At 22.6% G+C, this 19,685-nt stretch overlaps 1 protein-coding gene across 5 annotated transcripts in view; it reads left to right on the top strand.

Moving 5' to 3' along the window:
- The window catches only part of LOC122509394 (sodium/potassium/calcium exchanger Nckx30C), a 134,509-nt gene extending 116,184 nt beyond the window's left edge, over positions 1 to 18,325 (top strand). For all 5 annotated transcript variants that reach the window (XM_043623425.1, XM_043623424.1, XM_043623422.1 and 2 more), the window contains 2 exons: positions 1,121 to 1,373; positions 17,991 to 18,325. In XM_043623425.1, the coding sequence (XP_043479360.1) occupies positions 1,121 to 1,373; positions 17,991 to 18,231 (494 nt within the window). In that variant the 3' untranslated portion in view covers positions 18,232 to 18,325. The remainder of the gene's footprint in view (positions 1 to 1,120; positions 1,374 to 17,990) is intronic.
- Positions 18,326 to 19,685: the final 1,360 nt, after the last annotated feature.

The following is a 19,685-nucleotide window of genomic DNA, read 5'->3' as shown; positions in this document are numbered from 1 at the left end:
CATTATTTTTTATGAAAATAATTGAATTCCTTAAAAAAATTTTATTATTTATAAAAATAATAATTGAATTCCTGTGAAATTTTTATTATTTATGAAAATAATTAAATGTTTGCATACAATTTTATTAAAAATTTTTTTAAATAATTGAATTTTTTTTTTTGAAATTTTATTAAAATAGTAGATATTGAAAATCATTGAAATTAGAAAAATGCATTTTATTTTTGAAAATAATTGATATTAGGACAAGAATTTTTTTGACATGTAGGAAAATAATTAAACTTTGGAGAAGAATTTTGCTTCTTGTAAAGATAATTGGGATTTTTACAAAATTTTTTTTCAAATTTTGTACATAGTTGAATTTTATAAGAAGAATTTTATTTATTTTTTTAAATAGTTGAATTTCTGCAATTATTTGTAATTTCTCCATAATTGAATTTTTTTTAGTGTTTTCAACAAAAATTTGAATTAGAAAGTTTTCAAATTTTATTATTTTTAAAATTGCTAATTTTATTTAAAAAAGGTAGTAAGAAGTTAGCCGCGCGCTTTAGCGCGCGAATTGTTGCTAGTTTATTATTAACGTTGAATTAACTTTTAGTAGTAAAATATAGTTTTAATTTCACAAAAATAAATTTTAATTTTGGTAAACGTCTTTTGTTTTATGTTTTTTTTTAATTTCAGTGGTAAAAGCGAACTTTAGTCAGACATAAATTTTTAATTAGTAATTACTGTAATTTTATTTTATTTTTGAAAATTTATTATAGATTTGGTAATTTTTTGAGTTAAGAAATTAGTTATTTCTTTCTACATTTCATTAGTAAATATTACTATTGTAAATATTACTATTTAAATCAGTGATCGACATTTTGCTTTCAAAATTAGTTATTTTTGACTAATTCAAATTTAGAGAGTAAATAAAATTTGTTTTTGAAAAAAATTTCTACAGTAAATAGTATAATTGTAAAAACGTAGGGAGTTGAAAAAAATTTGGATTATAAAATAATTGTTTATTCTAAATTAAATTTGTATACAAAAATGAAATTGTAAAAAAAAGAATAAAATTGTAAAAAAAAAAATTGGTATTGTAAATAAAAATTGTATTTGAAATAAAATTGTTTTGCAGGTAAAAAATTTTTTGCTGTAACATTCATCGGCTCGATCTTCTGGATAGCAGCGTATTCGTACCTGATGGTTTGGTGGGCGAACGTCGCCGGTGATACCGTTCAAATACCACCGGAAGTGATGGGTCTCACGTTCCTCGCTGCCGGAACCAGCATCCCCGACCTCATTACCAGTGTCATTGTAGCACGAAAGGGTTTCGGCGACATGGCTGTATCTAGTTCCGTCGGTAGTAACATTTTCGACGTAACCGTTGGGTAAGCCTATACATTGTATATATATTATATATATAAATCCCCACCTCTAAACAATGACAAAATCCATCCGTGTTCATAAAATACCCTCTTTTATTACACACCTCAAATCAATTCCCTCTGGGAGGGAACTATACTATATATATTTCTGTTTCGTTTCGTTCTCGTTAAATGATACTTTTACCAAAAAGAAGGAGAGAGAGAAAAAATAAAAATTTATTTTCTCTTGCCAAGAAGCTTTCAAATTTATTCTCTCAAAGATTTAGACCTAATGTCGACTTTGCTCTCTTTTGCGGTATTTTTTGTAAATTGTGATAGTTTTACATTTTACTGGGAAAATAATAAAGAAATTGAAAAATTTTATTATTAATTTTGTATATGAAGCAGAAAATTTGTAAAATTAGGTGTCTGATAACTAAACGGTAATTATTTCTATTTTCAGTAGTATAGTCTCGTTTGGGTCAGACTAGATTTTTTTCATATTTATTGCAAAGTTAACTCAAAAAAACATTTTTAAATTTTATTATTATAATTATTAACTACATAATAATCGTCGTATTCTTTCTTTCATTCTGTCCGCAGTTTGAAGTTAGTTTCTTATGCTTTTGTTTTTTTTTTCTTTAAAAAATATTGTTTGAAAAATCGAAAATATGCAGTTACCTATTTTTTCTTTATTAAAATAATATTAGAAATTAGAAAATTTAGAAAAAATTATGATTAACAAATAAAAAGTATATCCATTTTGTTTGTTAAAAGCTTTTTTCTTTAACAAATTTCCTTTGACTGATCTCAATTATTATGCAAATTCTTCTCGTTTTTATTTATAAAAAATACTAGAAAATTGTTAATATACCCATTTTATGCATAATTATTAATTCTCAATAACAATATTTTATAGAAACTCATATTTTTCGTTTGGGAAAAAAAACAAAAAAATATTTTTGTAGAAAATTCTCAATTTTCATAAGGAAATAAATTGCATCAATTCTATTTCTTAATTTCAATTATTTTAATAAAATTCCAAATTTTTTAAGAATAAGGGAAAAAATGTTTAGAAATTATATTTGTCAATTAGAAAATTTAATTGAAAATGAAACTGAAAATTTTTGAATTTTTAGAAAATAAAGGAAAAAATTTTATTTAAAAAAATGTATTCTGTTAATATTCATTTACGAATATCTTTAATTCTAAAATTATTCAAAAACAATAATTTTTTCTTAAAATATTAAAATATTGAATTATTATTATTTTTCCTTAGGAATTAAGATTCTTCAAAACATTCAAATGCAAACCTTTTTGTTAAAAAAATAACAATTATATTGTTAACAATTTTTGAAAAAGTTTTTGGAGAATTTTCAAATCTATTTCTTTACAATTCAAATTTTACGAAATTCTAATTATCCGGGAATTCTTTAATAAAATATATATTAGAAAATAAAAAATTTAAATAATTAAAAAACAAAAAAATTCAATTAAACTTTTTTATAAAAATAAATTCTACAGAATTGTTAGTTAAAAGTATGAAAAATTGAGACTTTATTAGAAAAATCTACGAGAATTCAATTATTTAAATACAAAAATAAATATTTTATTGAAAAATTGAATGTTTCTTAAAATTGAATTCTCATAAAGAATTTTATCAACAAATTTTTAAATAATTGAATTCTTTCTACGAATTTTAATAAAATTTTTAAGAATAATTAGATTTTGCGAGAATTTTGATAAAAATTGTATTAAAAATAATTGAAAATTCTGCAAAGAGTTTTATTATTTATAAAAATAATTGAATTATTGCAATGAATTTTATTAAAATTCAATTCTTATAACGAGATTTATCAAAATTTTTGAAAATAATTGAATTATTACGAAAAATTTCATTTACATTTATGAAAATAATTAAATTCTTTCTTTCTACGATGAGTTTTATTATTTACCTTATGATAATGAAAGAATTTTATTATTTATGAAAATAATTGAATACCTGTAAAAATTTTACTATTTATCAAAATAATTGAATTACTGTGAAATTTTTATTATTTATATGAAAATAATTAAATGTTTGCGTAGAATTTTATTATAATTTTAATTATAATTATAATTTTATTATAATTGTTTTTAAATAATTAAATTCTTTTGGGTAATTTTATTAAAATAGTAGATATTGAAAATCATTGAAATAAGAGGAGATTTTTTGAAAATAATTAAAATTAATTTTTAATTGAATTAATTTTAAAAAAAATTTTGAAAATAATTGAATTTTGAAGAAGAATTTTTTTTTTATTTATAAAGATAATAATTGGGATTTTGTCGAGATTAGTTGGTAAATTTTGAACATAATTGAATTTTGTGATAAGAATTTTATTACTTTTGAAAATAATTGAATTTCTGCAATCATTTGTAACTTTCCGAAATTCAATTTTTTGGTGTTTTTAACTAAAATTCTTCTATAAATCCATTTTTTAAAATAATTAATTAAATATATATTGACAAATTTAACTAATTTTAGAAGATTTTGAATTATTAAAATTTTTCAAAAATCTAAGATCATTAAAATTTCTAATTAAATTCATTCAACATTGAAATTTTATAAAATTTGAAATTGAAGCCGTTTGAAGTTGATTTATTTATAAAAATTGTAAACACAACTCTTTTAAAGTTGAATTAATTTTGAAATATTTAAGTAAAATTATTTATTAAATAATTTATTTATTTTATGATAGTTGTTCAAGATTTAAGTTATTTAAAAAATAAATTTTTGTCAGTAATTGAGAAAATTGAAGGTTTTGTTATTAGAATTCGTGGTAATTTTATGGTTTATGAGTCAAAGAAAAAAGATAAAAAAAAATCAGAATTTTCATATGAATTCTAAAAATTAAATTTTTTCAGACTTTTACCTGAATTCCCTATGCCAGAATATATGATTATTGTAATTATAATAATTTTAAAACTATCTATTTCAATTCATATTTTTTTTTTTAAATTTGAATAGAAATTTTTTCTAATAGTAATAAAATTAGTTTTAATCAGAACAAATAGTTAACTCCTTTTTTTTTTTTTTAATTAGTATAAATACAAATAATAAGAAGGTCAAAAACACTTTATAATATTTGCAGTTTCACTTTTAAGTAGTAAATTCCACCTTAAGTCAGACAAGGTATTTTTTGTAATTCTCTAAAATTTGAATTAGTAAAAATTTTTATAAATTTGAATTAATGACTGACTGAAAAACTTTGAAAAAAATGTTTATTTTCTTTTGGCAATTATTTAATGAAATCGTCGCGGAAAAAATGGGCGAAAAAATACACATGCAGATTTATATTTATAATATTAAGTCCATATATAATAAAACAGATGGAAACTAGAGAATAAACAAGATAAGTGTCTAAGAAAGGTTCCTGCATGTCATACCATTCATGTTTTATCACACAGTTGACTGAGTATTTTTCTCTTAGAAACAAACTTTGAATTTATATCATCTCACAACTTACACAAAAGTACAAGCATTTCTATTTATAATATAGATTCCTTCATTCAAAAATTGACCTGCAAAAATATTAACTTTCATTTAATTCAAATTATTATTATTATTTATTATTATTATCTTTTTTATTCTGTCGATAAAATTTTCTATTTATTTTCTTATAATTGTCCTCTATATATTATTTTCAAATTTAAATAGATCATTAATTCGTTCGCATACTGTAACTTACTTTCAGTCCTTTTTTGACTAAAACAATTTTAATTAAAAACATTTTTGACTGATTTAAGATTCAAGTCTAAGGACTTGAGAATATTGTTTTATTTTTAAGTCCTAAAGTTATAACTTAACCTAAAGTTTTAAATTTAGATAAATAGGGTACTTTACAATCATTTTTTCGTTTTAAAAGGTGTATTTAAGCGGTTTAAGTAGATTTTGCTTTTTTCTGTTATTTGAGTAAAATAATAAAAAAAAAAATTTTAGACGAATCCATTCTTTAAATACAATTTTCCAAAGAAGAATTTTAAAGTCAAGTGCGATATTCTCTTTAAAAAAAAAAAGTAGATACCAGCAGAAGCATTTGTCCTGAACATTCACAAAACCAGGGAATTTTAAAACATATCCCACAAAAGTGTCTCCGCACAGTAAAGACATATCACAATTTTCTTCACAGAGAAACGATCGTTTCCATTGGAAAATGAATCGATTCCTTCATTTCCAATTCGGAAAATACGGAAAAACGACATTCGACTTGATTCCACATATCGATCGTTGTCCTTCTTCTCTCTTTGCGTCACTGCCAACTGGCAAAATGCCCGACTCCAGATACAAAGTCCTTTTGTGTGTATATATGGGGGATTTCACGGGAAGTGATCCGGCCTCATGCGTTTACACGTCATACTTTGATGACTTGTAGTTTGCTTTAAAAAAAAGGTAAAAATTAGATAAAATATGTTTTGGAAAGGGGTTTTCGTGTACTTTTAAATAAAGATGTTAGTTTTTAAAAAAAAATTTTTTTTGACCTTGAAAATTAAAAATTAAAATTTAATTTTCATTTTTTTGTACAATCGGTATTTTTTTTTTAATTTTTTTTTATTTAGAATGAAAGCTGAGCTCTTTTCCTATCAAAAACATATCTGCCCAAAATGGGACTAGAATTATTAATACTAGTTAATAAATTTTACAAAAAAATTAAATTTTAATTTTTAATTTTCAAGGTCAAAAAAATTTTTTTTTTTAAACTAAAATATTTATTAAAAAGTACACGAAAAGCCCTTTCCAAAACATATTTTATCAAATTCACATCTTTTTTTTTAAGCAAACTACAAGTTATCAAAGTTTGACGTGTAAACGCATGAGGCCGGATCACATGTTGTACAGGACTCATGCGTTTACACGTCAAACTTTGATAACTTGTAGTTTTCTTGAAAAAAAAGATGTGAATTTAATAAAATATGTTTTGGAAAGGGCTTTTCGTCTACTTTTTAATGACGATGTTAGTTTTTAAAAGAAAAATTTTTTTGACCTTGAAAATTGAAAATTAAAACTTAATTTTCATTTTTCTCTATAATCGGTATTTAAAAAATTTTTTTTTTTATTTAGAATGAAAGCTGAGCTTTTTTTCTATCAAAAACATATCTGCTCAAAGTGGGACTAGAATTATTAATACATGAGAAAAAACATTTACTTTTGCGCTAAAACAATGACGCGCTGCGCTCTCGCGCGCTGAGTTTCACCTAACTACTTTGGATGAGCACCGTCAATAGTGCTAATTTCATCCGACAGATGTCGCAGAGCTTGATCTGAGAGTTTCTCGAAACTGAGTTAAGTTATTCAATACTATATAAAGGACTGCTTCTCCGTTCAAATTATTACTGCTATAAATTTATTTTCTTTAAGAAATTTACTACAATTTATTAGCAAACGATTGATTAATAAGGTAGGTGGATTTTACTATTAAAAACTTAGTTTTTTCTTTATTATTTTTTTTATTTTAGTTTTTTTTCGTAATTTTCGTTTCAGCTGTTTTTAATTCGTGTTTTTTTAATCTTTATTTTCGGCAAAATTTTTTTTTTAATTTTGAACTAATTTTCTAAAATTGAAAATTGTAATTCAAAAATCATGTCATCTACGAAGGAAGAAAAATCTACGAAAGTATGGTCCAATACGTGTTTTAATCCGTTTAATAAAAAAAACCACAAATCAGTTGATATTAGGCGAATATCTCAAAATTTACTATTGCGATTTCCTTCATTAACTGCAGAAATAAAAATTTGTTCTGCTTGTAGAAAGGAGCTTAACAAAGTACAAGAACTACCTTCTGAAAAAAAAGAAAAGTTAACAGAGACGTGTGAAGATGAATATCACTTAGCAGGTGTCGAAGTTTTAAAACAAATTAAGGAAAAATTCCAAGAAAGTACTAGTCGTGACGAAAAAATGTTACTTCTCACACTAGCTCCAAAATCTTGGAGTCGTAAAAAAATAGCATCTGAATTTGGAACTTCCGAACGCCAAGCTGGAAACGCTAAAAATCTTGTTGCTAAGAGTGGAATTCTGACACTTCCAAATCGCAAAAAGGGGAATCCATTAAGTCTCGATGTTGAATCATTAGTCAAAAAATTTTATGAGGACGATAGTATGAGTCGTTTATTGCCGGGAGTTAAAGACTGTGTTTCAGTACGAATAAATGATGAAAAGGTTTTGGTTCAAAAAAGATTGATTTTATGCAATTTAAAAGAATTGTATACAGAATTTAAATCACGCAATGAAGAAATTAAGATAGGCTTCTCGAAATTCACGCAACTTAGACCAAAACATTGCGTTTTGGCGGGCAGTAGTGGCACTCACACGGTCTGTGTTTGTGTGCATCACGAAAATCTTAAGTTGATGTTAAACGAAATAGATATCCAATGCTTAACAAACGACTCTAGTATTGTATTAAACAACTATCGTGATTGTTTAAAGCTTTTAGTTTGTTCAAATGCAACACCTTGTTGTATGTTTGGAGAATGTAACAACTGTCCAGGCGTTGATAAAATGAAAGAAAATTTAATAAAATACTTCGATGATCACGATTTGGACGAAATAACTTACGCTTCTTGGCTTCAAACTGACAGATGTACGTTAAAGACAATTGTGCTAAATTCCAGTGACTTCATAAACGAATTGTGTGAAGAAATGTTAAAACTCAGATCCCATGATTTTCTTGTAAAAGAGCAGTCATCATTTTTTAAAAATTTAAAAGAAGGCTTGAAAGACGACGAATTTGTAGTTTCATGCGACTTTGCTGAAAACTACAAATTTGTTCTTCAAGATTCGATACAAGGATTTCACTGGAATAATGATCAAGCTACGTTATTTACAGTAGTAATTTATTTCGTAAAAGATCAAAAATTGCAGCACAAAAGCTTAGCAATTATTTCAGACAATTTAGTTCACGACACAGTTGCAGTCTATGAATTTCAAAAAATTATAATAAAATTTCTAAAGACGACATATAGTCCAAAAAAAATTTATTACGTCTCAGATGGAGCTGGACAGCACTTTAAGAACAAAAGCAACTTTGCAAATTTATTAGTACATAAATCTGATTTTGATATACCAGCCGAATGGCATTTCCATCCCACTGCTCACGGAAAGGGAGCATGCGACGGGATAGGAGCAAATATTAAAAGAAATGCCGCACGGTTTAGTTTGCAATGTCCTAATCAAGATAGAATACTTGATGCTTATGCTTTATTTTTGTGGGCAAAGAAAAATTGCAAAGAAACGGAGATCTTTTTTAGCAGTAAAGAAGACCATGCAACAACTTCTGAGCAATTGAAATCCAGATTTAACTCAGCTGCAACAATTACGGGAACTTTAAAATATCACGCATTTATTCCTATCGAAGACGGTAAGTTGAAATTAAAAAAATTTTCATCATCAGAAGAATTCGATTACTTTCCTAAAAGTAAACGAAAGTCATCAAATCAAGTGCAGGTAAGTACCAAAAAATCTAAAAAAGTGTACAAAAAGTAATGTTACAATTCCATTTTTTCAAAATTTCATTTAAGCTTTTGCAATTTCAATTCATAAGTTAAACTTTTTCTTAAAATTATTATCATTCATTCAATTACCATTCATCATTTGTGGGTGTACTTCCGATTATCTGAATAGCAATCGGCCTTTTTCAAGGCCACGAAATCAGTAAATCATGAAAAATAGTACCAAACGGCCTTTTTCAAGGCCACGAAATCAGTAAATCATGAAAAATAGAACCAATCGGCCTTTTTTAAGGCCACATAATAATGGAGACAAAATTATTTTCTTTCTAATTTTTTGGTGAGCATAATGCAGGCATATTAATAGTGACAGTCTCAACCCTGTGAAATGCAGAGAGTGTTCATCTAGAAGTGAAGTGTGAACATCAAAAATCAGCGCGCGAGAGCGCAGCGCGTCATTGTTTTAGCGCAAAAGTAAATGTTATTTCTCATGTATTAATAATTCTAGTCCCATTTTGAGCAGATATGTTTTTGATAGAAAAAAAGCTCAGCTTTCATTCTAAATAAAAAAAAAAATTTTTAAAATACCGATTATAGAGAAAAATGAAAATTAAGTTTTAATTTTCAATTTTCAAGGTCAAAAAAATTTTTCTTTTAAAAACTAACATCGTCATTAAAAAGTAGACGAAAAGCCCTTTCCAAAACATATTTTATTAAATTCACATCTTTTTTTTCAAGCAAACTACAAGTTATCAAAGTTTGACGTGTAAACGCATGAGTCCTGTACAACATGTGATCCGGCCTCATGCGTTTACACGTCAAACTTTGATAACTTGTAGTTTGCTTAAAAAAAAAGATGTGAATTTAATAAAATATGTTTTGGAAAGGGCTTTTCGTGTACTTTTTAATAAATATTTTAGTTTAAAAAAAAAAAAATTATTTGACCTTGAAAATTAAAAATTAAAATTTAATTTTTTTGTAAAATTAATTAACTAGTATTAATAATTCTAGTCCCATTTTGGGCAGATATGTTTTTGATAGGAAAAGAGCTCAGCTTTCATTCTAAATAAAAAAAAATTTAAAAAAAAATACCGATTGTACAAAAAAATGAAAATTAAATTTTAATTTTTAATTTTCAAGGTCAAAAAATTTTTTTTTTTAAAAACTAACATCTTTATTTAAAAGTACACGAAAACCCCTTTCCAAAACATATTTTATCTAATTTTCATCTTTTTTTTAAAGCAAACTACAAGTCATCAAAGTATGACGTGTAAACGCATGAGGCCGGATCACTTCCCGTGAAATCCCCCATATATGTATATGAACGTTATGTATATATATGTATATAAATGTTATATATATATATATAAAATGAGTGTTATATATACAAGTATATATAAGTATATAAATTTCTGTATGTGTGTGTGTTTGTTATACACAGTCCTCATGTGTACATGTAACTTGTCACGTATTTGTCTTACAATTGGTAAAAAAATTCAGCATTAAAATCGTTCCATAAACGTTTCTCGATTTATATGCAATAAAAATGGAATATTTGAAACAATTCGTAATATTGAAAAATGGAAAATCCAATAAGGGGATCTTTCTATTCTTGTTCGTCTCTTTTTCATTATGATTATTAACTTTTTTTCTTTTTTCGATAATTTATATAATTGAATATAATAGTATTATATATGCTAATATTCCACTACTCTCTTAATTCGAGTTAGTTGATAATAATCAATTTACCTAATTATAGTAATTTTTACTTAATTAATAAATTAACTGATTTAATTCTATTTTAAATTTTAATTAATTAGATTTCTTTAACTGACAGTGTTCGGATTCTATAATTGTCCTGAATTTATGGATTAAGTGACTTGTTTAAAATTAGCGGTAATTTAAAATATATTATAAATTATAATAAATATTTTTACTCTCAGTACTCTCTAAATTTTATGAAATTTTTATTAGTTTTTAAATTTCTAATTTCTATTTCTAATTAAAAACATTTATTACTTTTTGCATTTGAATTAGTAAATTTTACTAATAATAAGTAGTTGTTTCTACTAATTTTTTTAGTAAAATTTACTAATTCAAAGGCAAAAAGTCAATCACTAATTCTAATTAGTAAACATTTTTACTAATTCAAATTTAGAGAGTAAATTTTTTAATATTTATTTAATTGATTATTAAAAATAATGGATTTATAGAAGACTTCTAGTTAAAAACAATTAAAAATTTTAATAACATTTCATGAAAAATTTTAATTTTTTTAAAAATTTTTTTAAAAGAATCCAATTATTTTCTAAAATATTGATAAAACCTTCGAAACGATTCAATTTTTTTTATAAGTAATTAAATTCGTTTTCAAAAATAATAAAATTCTTCTCAGAAATTCAATTATTTTCAATAAAATTATTAACAAATTCGATTGTATTTAATAAATTAAAGAAATTTTTTGAAAGAATTCAACTATTCTCTAAAAATTTTAATAAAATTCAAAAATTAAATTGTTGAATTTAATTAAGAAACACGATTTTTGTAAAAACTTGAAAGAAATTAGTCATATAAAATCCAATTACTTTGAAAATTTTCAATTAAAATTATTAAAGAAACTCCATTATTTTAAAGAAATTCAAAGAAATTCTTCAAAAGAATTTAATTGGGATAATAAAAAATTTTAATAAAATTCTTCAAAAAAATTTTAATTATTTTTATAAATAATAAAATTCTTCTAAGAAATTCAATTATTATTAAATTTTTTGGTAAAATTCTTTGCAAGAATTCAATGATTTGCAAAATTTATATATAAATTTTTTCCCGATAATTCAATTATTTTCATAAATAATATAAAATTTTTACAGGGACTCAATTATTTTCGTAAATAATAAAATTCTTATTAGGCATTCAATTATTTTCATAAATATTAAAATTTTTCACAGGAATTCAATTATTTTCAATTTTCAAACACAATTTTCATAAAATTTTTTGAAAAAAATCAATTATTTAAAATAATTTTTATAAAATTCTTCACTAAAATTCAATTATTTAAAAAAAATTAATAAAGTTCTTCCTAAAAATTCAATTATTTTTCAAAATGTTCATAAAATTCGTTGCAAGAATTCAATTATTTTTAAAAAATTTCATAAAATTCTCTGCAAAATTTCAAATATCCTTATAAATAATAACATTTTTCTCCGAAATTCAATTATTTTTAAAAAATTTAATAAAATTCTCTGTAAAATTTCAATTATCTTTATAAATAATAACATTTTTCTCCGAAATTCAATTATTTCTTAAAAATTTCATAAAATTCTCGACAAAAATTCAATTATTTTTCAAAATTTTCATAAAATTCGTTGCAAGAATTCAATTATTTTTTAAAAATTTCATAAAATTCTCTGCAAAATTTCAATTATCTTTGTAAATAATAACATTTTTCTCTGAAATTCAATTATTTTTAAAACTTTTTATAAAATTCTTGACAGAATTTCAATTATTTTTAATAATATAATTTTCATCAAATTTCTCGAAAAATGCAATTATTCTTAAAAATTTTATTAAGATTTGTCAAGAGAATTCAATTATTTAAAAATTTGTTGATAAAATTCGTTATGAAAATTTAATTTTAAGAAATATTCAATTGTTTAATTAAATATTAAATTTTTTTAGCTAAATACTTGAATTCTCGTAGAATTTTCTAATAAATATTGATGTAAAAATGAATTTGAAATTAAAATCTTTGAAAATTTGAACTTTTCATTCTTTTAATTAAGAATTCTATAGAATTAATTTTTCTCAATATGTTTAATGGATTTTTTTTTAATTCTTTGAAGTTTTTAATTTCTAATATATCTAATTGAAAAATGTCAGAATAATCGAATTTCGTAAAATAAAATTGTAAACAAAAGAATTTAAAAATTCACAAAGAACTTTTTCAAAAATTATTAAAAAAAAAAATTGAAGAATTTTACTTGAAAATTCTAGAAATGAATAATCGTAATGATGAAAATAATTTTTGATGAAGTTACAGGAACAAAGTAGCAAGTTTTAATTATTCAACTAAAAATATTAATGGTAGAAAAATAATTATCGAGGCACAATAATTTGTATTATTTTTACTTTTACCTTTTCAGTAGTAAAATCTCGTTTAAGTCAGACTAGAATATTTGCAAATAATTGCAAATTTGACAAACAAGAGAAAAATATTTATTCCGATTTGTATTATTTTCTCAGTAGTATAGAAAGGCTTTAGTCCGGGAAAGATTTTATTATTTTTGTTTTTATTCTCAGTAGTAAAATCTCATTTAAGTCAGGCAAGATAATTTTTTTATACCACTTTAAAAAAATCATAGCTTTTGGTACGGGAAAATTTAAAAATTTATTTTCATGATAACTAAATGTAATAATTCATATTTTTAGTAGTGTAGTCTCGATTAAGTCAGACTAGGTTTCGTTTTTAATTATTGCAAATTTAACTCAAACAAAAAGTGATATAAAATTTTTTTTGTTTCTGTTTTTCTTGTTCTGAGTAGCAACGTCTCGTTTTAGTCAGACGAGATTATTATTTTCGAATAATTGTAAATTTTCTACTGTAGTAGAATTTTTAAGTACAAAATTTTATTTTTAGTAGTGTAGTCTCGTTCAAGTCAGACAAAATACTTTATTTTTTCATTTTCAGTAGTAAAGTCACGTTTAAGTCAGACTAGATTATTTTCAAAAAATTTCAAAGTTGAATGAGCTAAATATTTATTAGAATTTTTTATTATTTTTTCAGTAGTATAGGAAAGATTTATAGTCAGGCAAAGATTTTATTATTTTTCTTTTATTCTCATTTTGGGAAATTTTATAAATTATAGTAGTTATACCTATTCAGTTAGCATATATTAATTTAACTTCTATTTACCTTTCTTTAAGAAAAACAGAATCAAAATTTGTTATCTAACATAAATGTAAATGTTGTGATATAAGTATTATTCACAAGTGAAACCAAATATGCTTTCTCGTGAAACAACATATCTTTTATGTAAATTTCCAACTGTTTAATATTAATGCATTCACTTTAATTATAAAATTAATGCTTTTGAAATGAAAGCACATAAAATCGTGTGTTACAAATTTTTCCACTTTTCTCCTTTTTCTTCCTTTTTTTCAAACTTTTTCTTTCTTTCGTTTTTATTTTTATTTTACACTTCATTTTCCATCATATAGTGTTCTAATTAGACGTCTGAAATATGTTTTGCTGCGAACAAAAGTGTTAAAAAAAAATTCATGAGAAAAAAAAACGAAAATATGAAATTACAAATTCTTGGTGTAGAGATGACAAAAAAAAATTGTTAGAATATCAATTTCTAATTAAGAGTGTGTTAAATTAAAAGAAATTTATTTTATTTAATAATAGTTAAAAATATAAATATGATTTATAAATTATAATATTTCTTATTAATAATTCCTTAGATTATTTGAATTAAATTATTTTCAAATTATTAAAAATAATTAACTAATTTAAATTTTTGTTTGAAATAAATTCAGTTTGAAGGCTGACAAAGTATATTTTTTTTAAATTTGGCAAAAAAACAAAATTTTTAGTTTCTCAAATTAATCAGACAAAATACTTAACAATTATTTTTGCTTCATTCTCAGTAGTAAAGTTTCATTTGAGTCAGACTAAATTGTTTTTAAATCATTGAAAATTTTTATGAAATAAAAAAAATTCTTTTTTGAATAACTAGACGGTAATTATATTTATTGACAGTAGTATAATTTCGTTTCAGTCAGACTAGTTGATTTTCCATTTCTTGACAATTTAAGTCAGACAAAAAGTTATTAAAATTTAATTATTTTTAGTAGTGTAGAAAAAATTATTAATATAATGATTAATTCTATATTTTTTCTTTTAGTTTTTAGTAGTAAATTCCCTTTTTAGTCAGACAAGTTATTTTAAATTATTTATCCGTTGGAATTCGTAGGAAAAAAATAATTTCAGACTGACTTGAGTCGTTATTTTTATATTAGTAGTAAAAGATGAATTCTCTCAGACATTTGGAAGTAGCTTTTAAATTAAGTAGTAGATGAATATTATAAGTCAGCCACAATTTAAAAAATATATTGCTTTTAATATCCATTAAGTTCAGTGGAACAAAATAGTTTCAGTCAGACGAAGAGGATAATTTTTTTTTATAAAACTTGGTCTTAAAAATCTGGAGAAGTAGCAAAAATAACAAATAAAATAATGAATAAAATAAAAATTATAATAAAAATAATAATCTAATGAGTAAAATTTTTAAAAATATAATAAATGACCTGCTAATATTTTTATTGTCAGTAGTAGAGTTTCTTTCAAGTCAGACAAGTTTTTTTCTTAACCGGCTTATATTTTTTTCCTGGTTATAAAAAGTTGTTTTTAAAAAAGAATAAGATTTATTTTATCAACTAGTTAAATAGAGTTTTTTTCTTGAATTTTCAAACCTTATTTTTTTTATTGTAAGTGGTAGAGTTTTTTTTTTGAGTCAGACAAGAATTTTTCTAAACTGACTCTCATTTTTTCCCTGATTATCAAAAATTGTTTTTAAAAAAGAATAAGATTTATTTTAACAATTAGTTACACACATTTTTATTTTTCAAATTATAAATCTAATTTTCTTTTATATTAAGTAGTATAGTTTCTTTTAAGTCAGACAAGGATTATATAAAAGAAAAGAAAATTAAAAAAAAATTGTAAAGGAGAAATTGTTTCTCAACAATTATACACTGAAAAAAAAAATTATTTTATTCAAATAAATGTTTATATACCTAGGTAGTCAAGTAATCGGTTATTGGAATGCAGGTCTCGAACTAGGTCCGTAAATCTTTGTAAATGATTTGAAAATTTTTTATAAATTTTTTCCCGACAATTCAATTATTTTCATAAATAATATAAAATTTTTACAGGGATTCAATTATTTTCATAAATAATAAAATTTTCACAGGAATTCAATTATTTTCAAACACAATTTTCATAACATTTTTCGAAAAAAATCAAATATTTAAAATAATTTTTATAAAATTCTTCGCTAAAATTCAATTATTTAAAAAAAAATTAATAAATTTCTTCTTAAGAATTCAATTAGTTTTCCAAATTTTCATAAAATTCGTAGCAAGAATTCAATTATTTTTCAAAAATTTCATAAAATTCTCGGCAAAATTTCAATTATTTTTCGAAAATTTCATAAAATTCTCGACAGAATTTCAATTATTTTTAATACAATTTTAATCGAATTTCTCGAAAAATCATATTATTCTTAAAAAATTTATTAAAATTTGTCAAGAAAATTTCAATTATTTAAAAATTTGTTGATAAAATTCTTTATGAAAATTCAATTTTAAGAAACATTCAATTAATAAATTAAATAATTTATTAATTGAATGTTTCTTAAAATAATAATTTAATTAGTAGAATTTTCTAATAAAAATTGATTTAAAAATGAGTTTTAGTTAAAATTTTACATAATAATTGAATATTAAGAGAATTTTAGGATAAATTTTTAGAAATTATTGAATTTAGAAAAGGTTTAATTTTAAAAATTGACAAAATTTTAAACTATTTTAAAAAATTTTCTAAAATTCTAATTTAATTTAATTTGTAATATCTACTATTTTAATAAAATTATCTAAAAGAATTTAATTATTTAAAATAAAATTAACTATTTACATAAATAATAAAAATTTCTCAGGAATTTAATTATTTGCAACTTTTTTTTAAATTTCTTTTCAATAATTCAATTATTTTCACAAGTAATGAAACTCATTGCAGAATTTCAATTATTTTTAATACAATTTTAATCGAATTTTTTGAAAAAACTAAATATTCTTAAAAATTTTATTAAAATTCGTCGAAAGAATTCACTTTTTTAAAAAGTTATTTGATAATATTCTTTACGAGCATTCAATTTTAAGAAGCAATCAATTATGCAATAAATTATTTATTTGTGTATTTAAATTATTTAATTCTAATAGAATTTTCTAATAAAAATTGATTTAAAAATGAATTTTAGTTGAAATTTTACAAAATAATTGAACATTAAGAGCATTTTAGGATAAATTTTTAGAAGTAATTGAATTTAGAAAAAGTTTTAATTTTAAAAATTGTTAAAATTTTAACTATTTTCAACACTTTTCTACAATTCAATAATTTTCAATATCTACTATTTTAATAAAATCTTCTAAAAGAATTCAATTATTAAAAATAAATTTAATTGTTTACATAAATAATCAAAATTTCAATTTCAATTTCAATTGTTTACAAATTTTTTTATAAATTTCTTCGCAATAATTCAATTATTTTCATGAATAATAACAATTTTACAGGGATTCAATTATTTTCACCAATAATGAAACTAATCTCAGAATTTCAATTATTTTTAATTAAATTTTAATCGAATTTTTCGAAAAACCTAATTATTCTTAAAAATTGTATTCAAATTCGTCGAAAGAATTTAATTATTTAAAAATTTATTGATAAAATTCTTTATGAGAATTCAATTTTAAGAAATAATAAATGATTTATTTTTATATTTGAATAATTGAATTCTAGTAGAATTTTCTAATAATAATTGATTTAAAAAAAAAATTCAGTTGAAATTTTAGATAATAATTGAATAATGTAGCGTAAATTTTTAGAAATAATTGAATTTTAAAATTAATTTTTTGGAAAAAGTTTAATTGAATTTTTTTTGTATTATTTGAAGTTTTTATTTTCTAATGTATATTTAATTGAAGAATTTACGAATAATTGAAATTCGTAAAATTGAATATTGTAAAGAAATGGATTTGAAAATTATTGTCAAAGAACTTTTTCGAAAATTAATTTCTTTAAAGATATATTTTAGTTAAAAATTTTTAAAAATAATAATTGAATTGAAATGATGAAAATAATTTTGAAGATAAGTACAATGTTCTTATAATATAAAATAATAATTTTTGTCAATTTTTCAATTTAATTTCTATTTTTAAGTAAAATTGGTCCGTAATTTTGCATTTTTGGTCCGCAAAGTCCGTATTTTTAAATACTTTCACTGATTCGTTCCCTGGGAATGAAATAAATTTTTTTTCAGTGCAGTTAATTGTTTTTAATAGAAAAAAATTGTAATAAAATAAATATTTTAAAATTTTTTACAGGCTTCCGATTCCATGGCTCATCTATGGTATAATCTACGGGAAACCTGTGGAAGTGAACTCAGTGGGAATGGTCTGCAGTATAGCGATCTTGTTCTGCATGCTTCTTTTCGTAATTCTAAGCATCGCCTGCTTTAAATGGCGAATGAACAAAAGTCTCGGCTTCACTATGTTCCTTCTCTACTTCGTCTTCGTTGCCGTCTCACTCATGTTTGAGTATGAGGTAGTCAGGTGTCCCGTTTAGATAAAAATTGGTGACTCCATTTTGACAAAAAAAAAAAAAAAAAAAAACAAAAAAAACCTGGCACAATACCTTTCCTCTCCAAAAAAAATAAAAATTTTTTCCTTTTCTTTTGAAAAACAAAAAAAAAAAAACGATCTTCAAGCAGTGTACATATGTATAAACCTTGAAATATACCTGAGCGAAATAATACTCGTCTTTAAGAAAGCGGCTCTATTAAATCTAGACGAAGACAGTGAGAGTATGAGAATAAAAATAATAAAAAATCTAGTTCTAGTCTTGACAATTTTTCGAATGAAACAAATTGTGTTTGTATGTACGTAAAAATGTTTGTATGAGAGAGAGAGAGAGAAAATAATCGAAAAGACGAAAAACAGTAAAAAAAAATATATACATATATATAGAAATTCACAATTTGAAAAAAAACACGAGAATTTTAAAAAAAAATGAAAAAAAAATTAAATTTAAATCTTCTTATCTAGAGAATAAATTTTTAGAAAGTAAAGTCTTTTCCTCAAAGAAAGGGTGGAACTCTTCCAAACTTCATTTGTACCTATTTAATAAATTCTTAAGAGTCTCTCAAATATTTCATTAAAATCTGAATCGAGTTTGAAAATTCTCATAGTTCAAATTTTTCGATCCAAAAAAGAAATAAAAAAGCAAATAATAAAAAAAAAACTTTCTCCTGCTCCAAGAGATTTAGTAACATGGACCTAATTTTAGGGAAGTGTTTTGCAAAAGTTTTGCTACTGTACAATATAGTTAGTTGATGTTATAAATTCTATTTTGTCGTTTCCATATTGAAGAGAGCATTTGAAAGTTTTACTGTAGAAATAAATGAAACAAAAAAAAAAAAAAATGAGAAAAGAGAGGACAAAAATTTGACCTATGACAATAACGCGTAATTTTTTCATAAAAATAATGTATTAAATGAACAATAATTATACCATGTGAGATGAAAAAAAAAGATCATTAATATCAATATCAGGATTTAATATTAATATCTATTAATATTTAATCTATTTAAATATTAATTTTGTGTGTTTTTTTTAATTTAATTAATTATATACCTAAAGGTTTTCTTCACAAAAATTGGCTGCGAACGAAAATTCCGTTTCTTTTTCTTTTCTTGAATCTATCGCAAAACGATAAATCTTTCTCATTATGAGAATTTGATTGAAAAAATCTTCAATTTTTTTGCGGAGAATTTGGATTTAAAAAAAAATTCCGGTTACAACAGCGGAATTTCGTTATTAAATTAGACGCTCTCAAATGCGAGAAAAACAATAGAAAACAAAAAAAAGGAAAATAATATTTAAACGAACAACGCATGCAACTGCCAGCAGAATTTGCGATTGTTGATATAGAGAAAAAATTATAAATAAATAAATAAGAAAAAAAAAACGGGTACACGTCAAGTTCTCAAATGTTTCCGTCGTGAATTTCTCAGATGATTC

Source organism: Leptopilina heterotoma, unplaced genomic scaffold, assembly GCF_015476425.1.
Source record: "Leptopilina heterotoma isolate Lh14 unplaced genomic scaffold, ASM1547642v1 Lhet_60, whole genome shotgun sequence".
NCBI classification, from domain to species: Eukaryota; Metazoa; Arthropoda; class Insecta; order Hymenoptera; family Figitidae; genus Leptopilina; species Leptopilina heterotoma.
The sequence above is the reverse complement of the archived record's forward strand: the minus strand, read 5'-3'. Positions and strand labels throughout refer to the sequence as shown.